Source organism: Myotis daubentonii, chromosome 15 (assembly GCF_963259705.1).
Source record: "Myotis daubentonii chromosome 15, mMyoDau2.1, whole genome shotgun sequence".
Taxonomy (NCBI): Eukaryota; Metazoa; Chordata; class Mammalia; order Chiroptera; family Vespertilionidae; genus Myotis; species Myotis daubentonii.
In genome coordinates, this window is record NC_081854.1 from 6,645,249 (window position 1) to 6,654,764 (window position 9,516).

At 60.2% G+C, this 9,516-nt stretch overlaps 1 protein-coding gene across 1 annotated transcript; it reads left to right on the forward strand.

Moving 5' to 3' along the window:
• The first annotated feature begins 64 nt into the window (after window positions 1-64).
• VSIG10L (V-set and immunoglobulin domain containing 10 like) lies at window positions 65-8,472 on the forward strand. The gene is made up of 10 exons (XM_059665833.1): window positions 65-271; window positions 514-1,206; window positions 1,583-1,876; window positions 2,024-2,308; window positions 3,238-3,492; window positions 3,936-4,217; window positions 4,948-5,244; window positions 5,987-6,100; window positions 6,330-6,484; window positions 7,570-8,472. Exons 1-10 carry the CDS (start codon window positions 232-234, stop codon window positions 7,639-7,641), a joined length of 2,487 nt encoding a protein of 828 aa, XP_059521816.1. The 5' UTR covers window positions 65-231; the 3' UTR covers window positions 7,642-8,472.
• The last annotated feature ends 1,044 nt before the right edge of the window (window positions 8,473-9,516 follow it).

The following is a 9,516-nucleotide window of genomic DNA, read 5'->3' on the forward strand; positions in this document are numbered from 1 at the left end:
TTGCGGGGTGGGTGGGTGGGTGGGGTGACAGGCTGGGACCAGCTCATGAGGACCAGTGGGGTGGGGTGGGTAGCTAGGCCACCAGCTTGGGGTAGGGGACCCTGGCACCTCCCACTGGGTCTGGCTCCCTTCCCCGCCCAGTAAGCCACCAGTCCTGTCGGACTTGTCCCGGCAAGGACAGGTGCCGGCCCCTGAGTCTCACTGCAGTGTCCTCCTGGGTGCGGCAGCACCATGGACACCTCACAGGCCCTGCTGCTCTTCCTGCTCCTGGGTAAGTCTCCCGCTCACCCCTTCCCACCAGCCCCCCTCCTCAGCAGCCCCCCAATGCCCTCCCCTCCTCTCCTCTGCAGCCTGGGGAGTAGGGGCCCTCACCCCCAGAGCCTCTTCTGGAGTTCAGAGAACCCATTTCATCTCTGACTCAGGAAGCTCTTCCCAGGGCCCAGGTTCCAACATTTCTTTCAACAACCCCCCCCCCCCTCCCCCGACCCGGGAACATTCCGGATCGGTCTCCAGGTTCAAGAGCCACAGCGGACACCCCCCATTCCAAACGGATTCCCGAGGCCCTGGATTTGAAGGACGGATCCGGGTCCTCCTGGTTAAATGTTTCTGCTGGGGACCACATGTTGGGCCCGGAGCCCCCCATCTCCGGGAGCCCTGGTTCCCCAGCACGGCCCGACGCCTTGGGGGCTCAGGTTCCTGCGGACCCAAAGCCTTCCTTCCCCGCGCGGCCTCCAGCTTCAGACATTTCTGTTCCAGCCCCTGGTGCTCACGGGTCTGTGGAGGGCCCGGGTTTGAAGTTCTCCCCCGAGGACCTGGATGTTAAATTCCCTGCTCAGATTCCCGAATCCAAAGTCCCCGCAGAGGCCCCCCCAGGACCAAGCTTCCCCCAGCAGGTGGGGGGGCCCCTGGCGGTGCTGGTGGGGAGCACCATCCAGCTCCCCCTGCTTCCAGCGCCCAGCCCTGGCCCCCCGGACCCTCTGGTGGTCTGGCGCCGGGGCTCCAAGGTGCTAGCCGCTGGGGGTCTGGGGTCCGGGGCCCCTCTGATCAGCCTGGACCCTGCTCACCGAGACCGGCTGCGGTTTGACCAGGCCCGAGGGGCCCTGGAACTGGCCTCTGCCCAGCTGGAGGATGCTGGGGTCTACACGGCCGAGGTCATCCGGGCTGGGGTCTCCCGGCAGACCCGGGAGTTCACGGTGGGTGTGTATGGTAAGTGGGCTCTGAAGGCAGACCCTGGGGCTGGTTACTGCTGTTCTCAGGGGGTTTGCTCCCCAGAAGAAGGGGGCAGAGGAGAGAGGACTTCTGGGTTGGAGGGAGGCAGAGAGGGAGGGAGGGAGGGAGAAGGGGGGCTGGGGCCAAGATGGGGCCACCGGAGGGAAGCTGGATCTGGGGGGCCCTCGACTCCGGGGTTCTCCAGAGGAAAGAGCTGCAGACTCAGACTCGGGTCTGTGAGAGGAGGCGGCCCGACCGAGCCTGGAAGTCCTGGGTGTAGGGGGCGAGGGGCTGGGGCTTCCAGTCCTGGACCCACGGGAGGAGGTGGGGGCGGGGGGGGGGCTGGGTCCTGAGCACGTGCCCCCTCTCCCAGAGCCCCTGCCCCAGCTGTCGGTGCAGCCCGAGGCCCCGGAGACCGAGGAGGGGGCGGCCCAGCTCCGGCTGCGCTGCGTGGGGTGGGGGCCTGGCAGCGGGCAGCTGAGCTGGAGCCGAGACGGCCGCGCCCTGGAGGCGGCGGACCCGGAGGGAGCGGAGCCGCCTCGGATCCGCGCGGAGGGCGACCAGCTGCTCATCGCGCGCCCCGTGCGCAGCGACCACGCCCGGTACACCTGCCGCGTCCGCAGCCCCTTCGGCCACACGGAGGCGGCGGCCGACGTCAGTGTCTTCTGTGAGTGGGGGGGGGGGGGGCGCGGGGTGCCCGGGGCCGGGGAGGGGCCTGGGGCCCAGGCTCCTGAGTCCCGGGGAGGAGCAGTGGCCTTGGAGGAGTCCCGAGTGGCCCCGACACTCGTGGTTCCGACTCCCTCCGTCCACGCAGACGGCCCGGACCCGCCGGTCATCACCATCTCCTCGGACCGCGACGCCACCCCGGCGCTCTATGTCACCGCGGGCAGCAACGTGACCCTGCGCTGCAGCGCCGCCTCGCGGCCGCCCGCCGACATCGCGTGGAGCCTGGCCGACCCCGCCGAGGCCGCGGTGCCCGCGGGGCCGCGCCTCCTGCTGCCCGCGGTCGGGCCGGGCCACGCCGGCGCCTACGCCTGCCTTGCCGCGAACCCACGCACCGGCCACCGGCGCCGCTCGCTGCTCAACCTCACGGTGGCGGGTGAGCGCAGCCGGGGCGGCGGGGAACCTGGAGAGGGCGGTGCCAACGCGGAGGGGCGGGATGGGGCGGCGGGGGACCTGGAGAGGGCGGTGCCAACGCGGAGGGGCGGGATGGGGCGGTGGGGGTCAACGCGGAGGGGCGGGGCCAGAAGGGAAGGGCGGTGCTAACACGGAGGGCGGGGCCAGCAAGGAAAGGCGGGGTCCACGTGGAGGGGCGGGGCCAGAAGGGAGGGCGGTGCTAACGCGGAGGGCGGGGCCAACAAGGGGAGGCGGGGTCCACGTGGAGGGGCGGGGTCGGAAGGGAAGGGCGGTGCTAACGCGGAGGGCGGGGCCAACAAGGGGAGGCGGGGTCCACGTGGAGGGGCGGGGTCGGAAGGGAAGGGCGGGGTGTCCACATGGAGGGTCGGGGCCTGCAGGGAAGGGCGGAGATTCCGCGTAAAGGGGCAGGGTTGCCCAGGAGAAGGGGCGGAACCAGCAAGGGTCTGAAATACACATGGGGGCGGGTCCAGCATGGAGAGGCGGAGATTCCCTGAAAAAGAGGCGGGGGGAAGCCCTGGAGAAGGGGGGGGAACCAGCAAGGGGCTGCCATACCCGGCAGGGGGCGGGGCCAGCGGGGAGCGGTGAGGCCGTAGCGGAGGGGTGGGTTCTCGCCGAAGGACAGGGATCTCCCGTAAAAGGGGGCGGGGATCTCAGAAGAAGGGGAGGCAACACCAAGAAGCGGGGATACACGGAGCGAGGGTGGGGCTGGCCAGGAAGAGCTGATTCCCCGTGAAAGGGGCGGGGATTCTCAAGGAAGGGGCGGGGCCAGCGTGGACGGGCTCCGGCGAGGCTAAGTGAAGGAGGGGCCGAGGGCATGCACGGGGAGGGAGGCGGGGTTCCGGGCTAGAGGGGAGCATGGCTGACTCCTGGATCTGCACCTCCTCTCCACAGATCCGCCCCCGGGGTCCCCACAATGCTCAGTCGAAGGGGGTCCCGGGGACCGCAGCCTTCGCTTCCGCTGCTCGTGGCCCGGGGGCGTCCCGGCCGCCTCCTTGCAGTTCCAGGGTCTCCCCGAAGGCGTCCGCGCGGGCCCGGCGCACTCAGTGCTCCTAGCGGCCGTCCCCGTCCACCCCCGGCTCAGCGGCGTCCCCGTCACCTGCCTGGCTCGCCACCTGGTGACCACGCGCACCTGCACTGTCACCCCAGGTGAGAGCGGGCGGGACCGCTTTCCTTTTTCCTGAGGGTGTTTCTCAGCCCCTTTAGGACATGAAAAAGGGGGAACTTCCTAACTCCAGAAGGACCCAGTTTTTTCCTGTATTTAAGCAGAGACAGGGCCACAATTTCTTTCCTGGACCCAGGAGGACTGACACCTTCCCACGTGTTCAGAGCAATACATGGCTGAGAACAGCGTGGCTTTCCCGGCCCAGGGCCCGGCCTATAGCATGGACTTAGCAAGTCCTTAAGGAAGTCAGATTCTGAATGAATGGGGGGTGGGGGTGGGGGGGTGGGCGGGGTGAATGGTGGGTGCTTTGCTCATCTAACGGGGGTGCTGCGGTTTCAATGTCCCGATTCGCCACAGGCCACAGGACTTGTTCTTTGACTTCAAGGCAAGGTCTTGACTTCCTTCGCTGCGTTTCTTGCACCTGCAGAGGCCCCGCGGGAGGTGCTGCTGCGTCCGATGGTGCAGGAGGCGCGGTCCGGGGAGGCTGAGGTGGCGCTGGAGGCCTCCGGCTGTCCGCCACCTTCGCGAGCATCCTGGGCCCGGGAAGGGCGGCCTCTGGCCTCCGGAGGCGGCGGGGGGCGCCTGAGGCTCAGCCAGGATGGGCGGAGGCTCCTCATTGGCAACTTCAGCCTGGACTGGGACCTCGGAAATTACTCCCTGTTGTGCAGTGGGGTGCTGGGTGCTGGGGGCGACAAGATCACCCTCATTGGTGAGTTCTGTCCTTTCCCAGAATCCAGAAGTCCAGCCTCCCAGCACCTCCTCCCTCAGACCCAGGAGTCCATGCCCACAGCCCCTCCTCTCTCAGACCCAGGGGTCCAGGCCCCCAGCCCCGCCTCCCTCAGACCCAAGAGTCCAGCCCCCCAACCCCTCCTCCCTCAGACCCAGGAGTCCAGCCCCCCAACCCCTCCTCCCTCAGACCCAGGAGTCCAGCCCCCAGCCCCTCCTCCCTCAGACCCAGGAGTCCAGCCCCCCAACCCCTCCTCCCTCAGACCCAGGAGTCCAGCCCCCCAACCCCTCCTCCCTCAGACCCAGGAGTCCAGGCCCCCAGCCCCTCCTCTCTCAGACCCAGGAGTTCAGGCCCCAGGCCCTCCTCCCTCAGACCCAGGAGTCCAGCCCCCAGCCCCTCCTCCCTCAGACCCAGGAGTCCAGGCCCCCAGCCCCTCCTCCCTCAGACCCAGGGGTCCAGGCCCCCAGCCCCTCCTCCCTCTGACCCAGGAGTCCAGGCCCCCAGCCCCTCCTCCCTCAGACCCAGGGGTCCAGGCCCCCAGCCCCTCCTCCCTCTGACCCAGGGGTCCAGGCCCCCAGCCCCTCCTCCCTCAGACCGGAAAGTCTGGGTTTTCGGACCTTCTTCCCCTGGGACCTTTGAGTCCAGGCCCGCAGCCCCCTTCCCTCTCCCCTCTAGGGCCCACAAATCCCGCCCCCCACCTTGATCCCCCCAGGACCGTCCATCTCCTCCTGGAGGCTGCAGAGAGCCCAGGACGCCGCGGTGCTGACTTGGGATGTGGAGCGCGGGGCCCTGATCAGTGGTTTTGAGATCCAGGCCCGGCCGGAGGGGCCTGACCCGGGCAGAGCCATCAGCTACCAGGACTGGGTCTCCTTGCTCATCCTGGGTCCTCAGGAGCGATCGGCCGTGGTGCCCCTCCCTCCTCAGAACCCGGGGGCCTGGGCCTTGCGTATCCTGCCCACCCTGGGGGCCCGGCCAGGCACCCCATCCCAAAGCCGGGTCTACAATGTCGGTGAGTTGGGACTATCCGAGCCTTCTCCTGGGCTGCCTCCCCCTGTCTGTTTCCTCCGATTCTCCTCCCTGTAACCGTTTTCTGGGGCCGCGATAACCAAGGACCATGAACTAGGTGTCTTGAAACAGCAGACACGTATCTTCACACAGCTCCGGAGGCCACGAAAAATAAAGGGGTCCTCTGGGCCCTGCTCCTTCAGGGTCCCTGGGTAGCAGCCCTGCTTGCCCCTTCCAGCTTCTGACAGTGCCTGGCAATTTTTTTTTTTTTTTAAAAACATGTTTTTATTGATTTTTAGTGAGAAAGGAAGGGAGAGGGATAGAGAGTTAGAAACATCAAGGCGCTGAGAGAGGAATATCATGGATCGGCTGCCTCCTGCACGCCCCCTACTGGGGATCGAGCCCGCCACCTGGGCACGTGCCCTGGCCGGGAATCGAACCGTGACCTCCTGGTTCCGGTTTGATGCTCAGCAGCTGAGCCACACCCGGCTGGGCATATAATTATGTTATTTATTTACATTCATTTCTGATTTTCCTCCTAAAATGAACCCCCATGAGAGTAGGTATCTCGGGTTTGCTGAGCAACGAATGGGTCTTGGTCACGTGGTAGGATGCTGGGCACACACAGTCCCTGAGCCCTAAATGAACTGAGTGCTGGGTGCCAGCACCCTGGGTTCTGAGAGCTGGGGCAGGGGACTTAGGAAACAGATCCAGCCCTGCCTCTCACTTCCCTTGTCCTCCTCCAGACCCCACCCTGGGCCCCGGGGCCATCGCTGGCATCGTCCTGGGCTCCCTCCTGGGCCTGGCGCTCCTGGCAGCCCTTCTCCTCCTGTGCGTCTGCTGCCTGCGCAGGTTTCGGGGTGAGTGAGCGGCCCCCCACCGGGAAGGGTCCCTAGGTAAAACCCGATTGGAGGCCTGGCTGGACCAATCAGCACGGTTACAGGTCCCTATCAGCCCATCAGACCAAGGCTCCACCTCTCAGCCCCCAGCTCCCCTTTCCATCGGCTGGGTCGGGATGTTGGGGCAGCCAATCACGTGATTCTGTTTTTTTTTTTTTGTTTGTTTTTGTTCTTTCTCTCTCTTTTCCAGGAGCGATTCCCAAGAAAAAGAAGCATCTCCCCACCTTTGCCCCTGTGATCCCCCCACCAGAAAAGAAGATGCAGAGCGTGACCCCGGTGCAGACTCCACAGCCTCTGCCCCCCAAAGTCCCGCTGGAGGCCCCGAGCCCAACCAGGGCCCACCAAGTGAGTGTGGAGTTTCTTTGTTATTTAGTCAGGGAGACGAAATGGTCTGAGTTCTCTTCCCGCAGCTTTCCTCGTTTGCAGTTTCACAATCCTGGTAAAAATGTGATCCTTTTGAAAATATATAAAGGCTGGACTGGGCTTCCCATCCAACCTTTATGTCAAGCATGTCAAACTCAGAGGCTAACACGGGCCAAATAAACAAGGTGTAAGTGTCTGTGGGGCCTCAAAAACCCCCAAAGCTTCAATTTTCATAGACACGTGGGTTTATTTCAATAGAGATGTGCTGAATGCAAAGGGCTGAAATAAATGAGTCATTGTTAACATAAAAGAATAGAACATTTTAATAAAAATTAATATTTTTTCTTGAACATTAGCTTACCAGACACTGAATCACTGCACAGATTAATAAGCGTCACGCAAATAAACCTATTTTTCTTGTTCTCCGAAAGCGAAACATTTCCTGTTGTGCACACCCAACAAGTCAGTCCAAGACTAACGAAGTGGCCATCGGCTGCTAGAATATTCGCTGCTGGTATTAGTGGAGAGAAATGGTGCGCCTGCGTGTAAGGCATGTAAGGGAAATGAATGCAACACGATTATAGTCATCAGTCATTAGCGAACGTTATCTTTCGTTATTAATAATTATGTATAACAGGATATTGTAAACATTAAGTTACGAAATTTTTATTAAAACGTTTCTTACATACGGTTACATTGGCTGGGCCGCAAACATATTCCTTATGCACCATGAGCTTGACATGCCTGCTTCATGTATTTTAAAAGAAGCGTGACATTCTGATTTTCCCCCACAAAGGGAGTGAGATGGGACCTCCTTTATTTTTTCCCCCCCATAAAAATGGGCCAAACTTCCGTTTTCTCTCAGAAGTGGGATGGAATTTCTCTTTCCCAGTCAAGTTGTATGTCTCCTCCCTCCCAAGGGTGGCTAGACATTTTTTATTCCTCGTCAGTGGAGGAAACCCCGCTAATTTCTGAATAATGAGAGCTAGTGCTAGGAAAGGGTGAGTCATGTCACATGAGGGTAACTCCTGAGGTTGTCCCCCCACCCCTCTCCCTCTCTCTTCCAGGCCACCAGCCCCAGCCCAGTCATCTCCCCAGGCGGGGGCCCGAAGACGGTCCGGGCGGCCACACAGGTGTGACCAGGCGAATGGCCTGCTCTGTGCAGGACTTTTTGGGCAAGACTTCCTGTTCCGCCTCCTGTCCTACTGTGACTCAAGGCCGGACTCTGAAAGTGGGACTTCCTGTCTCCCTCTCTCACCCGAGAAGACTCTGCCTGTATTTGTGCAATGAAGGAGGTGGGACTCCCGGCTTGGGGAGACTCCCGAGGATTTAACAGTGTGGTTGCAAACCACCAAGCAGGCAAGACGTGGGGGCTGTGCGGCAAACAGGGGGGCTTGCTGTGCCGCTCTGAGTCAGAGAGGGGGCCCCACCTCATCCCTGAAAAGGTCTTCCTACGTCCACTTCTGCCTCCCCCAGACCATGCCCATCCAGCTCCCAGAGTCTGCATCTTAAAACAGACCGGATCACTTGTCCTCTTCCCTGTAAACCAGTGGTTCCCAACCTGTTTTGGCCACGCCTCCCCCCTAAGCATCTCTAAAATCCTGACGCCCCCTCCACTCCCGTGACATGGAATTCCTATTATTCAAAAAGTGAGCTCCTATTCACATAGAGGAAGCCTGAAAGGCCATTAACTTGGTCTAAACAAGATTCCAAAGGACATGGCATCCGTGAAAGAGAAAGATAAAAGAACGAAAGGACAGTTGAAGTACGGAGGAAGACATCATTAAGAAATTGTTTAAATAATAATAATAATAGGAAATATATGAAAAAATAGCAAATAAAGTTTCAAAACATATTCTAGAGAACTGAAATGCATAAATATGTCACCATACATATTTGTATACTGTATATGAGGCCCCTAGAACCATAAGAAATACAAAAAATTGTTAGTAACTGTTAATAACTCATTCTCAAATTACCCCCCCCTTAAAAATCAAATAGCCCCCCCTCCCCATGAGGCATGTGTTCCACATTGGGAACCATTGCTTTCAACCCTTATCTGGTTGCTTACTGCCCTTCAGATGTTGTCCAAACGCCTCACCATGACCTTCAAAACCTCGTGGTTTGACCTCCCTTGGCCTCTCTGAACCCCCCACCCCCTTCCAATCCTCCCCCGGCCCCCCCAGTGGCACAGGCCCTCTCTCCACCATGTGAATGTGCCTCCGGGCCTTTGCCCCTAGCGTGTGCTCTGTGTGGAGCATGGCTCTGTCTCTTGTGTGGTACGTTTCTCAAGTGTAAAGGTGACCGTTTCCATCTCAGAAGCTGCTCCTCTAACCCAGTGACGGCGAACCTTTTGAGCTCGGCGTGCCAGCATTTTGAAAAACCCTGACTTAACTCTGGTGCCGTGTCACATATAGAAATTTTTTGATATTTGCCACCATAGTAAAACAAAGACTTATATTTTTTATATTTATTTTATATATTTAAATGCCGTTTAACAAAGAAAAATCAACCAAAAAATGAGTTCGCGTGTCACCTCTGACACGCGTATCATAGGTTCGCCATCACTACTCTAACCCCTGCCTCAGTTATGGGTTAGGCCCTGGAGACCCTGCACCTTCTGCTTCTCATCCATAAACACATCATTACTTGTTCAGCCTCTGACTCCCTCTCTACACCGAGAGCTCTGTGGATGGAGTCAGAGACCATGTCATCATCCCCAGAACTTCACACAGAGCATGGCACATAGCAGGCAATGTACACTAATAAAAGAGAAAGATGCAAATTGACCGTACCTTTGCAATACCCACCAGCCAATCAGGAGTGAGTATGCAAATTAACCCAACAAAGATGGCAGGTTAATTTGCATGCACAGGCGCTGAGTGGCCGGGGATGGGTGGGACGCTTGCATGTCGCCATGGCACCACCCCAGCTGCTCTGGGCCTCTGGGCAGTGTGAGAAGGTGGAAAGGCGGCTTCGGCAGAGTGGTAGCCAGGGGAAGGAAGTCCCACTCT

Bases quoted from the DNA above. Each gene is read 5' to 3' on its own strand.
- VSIG10L (XM_059665833.1), top strand. From the start codon at position 232: ATGGACACCTCACAGGCCCTGCTGCTCTTCCTGCTCCTGG. The intron at 272-513 runs GTAAGTCTCCCG...ATCGGTCTCCAG, and splicing joins GCTGCTCTTCCTGCTCCTGG to GTTCAAGAGCCACAGCGGAC. The intron at 3,493-3,935 runs GTGAGAGCGGGC...TTGCACCTGCAG, and splicing joins CACCTGCACTGTCACCCCAG to AGGCCCCGCGGGAGGTGCTG.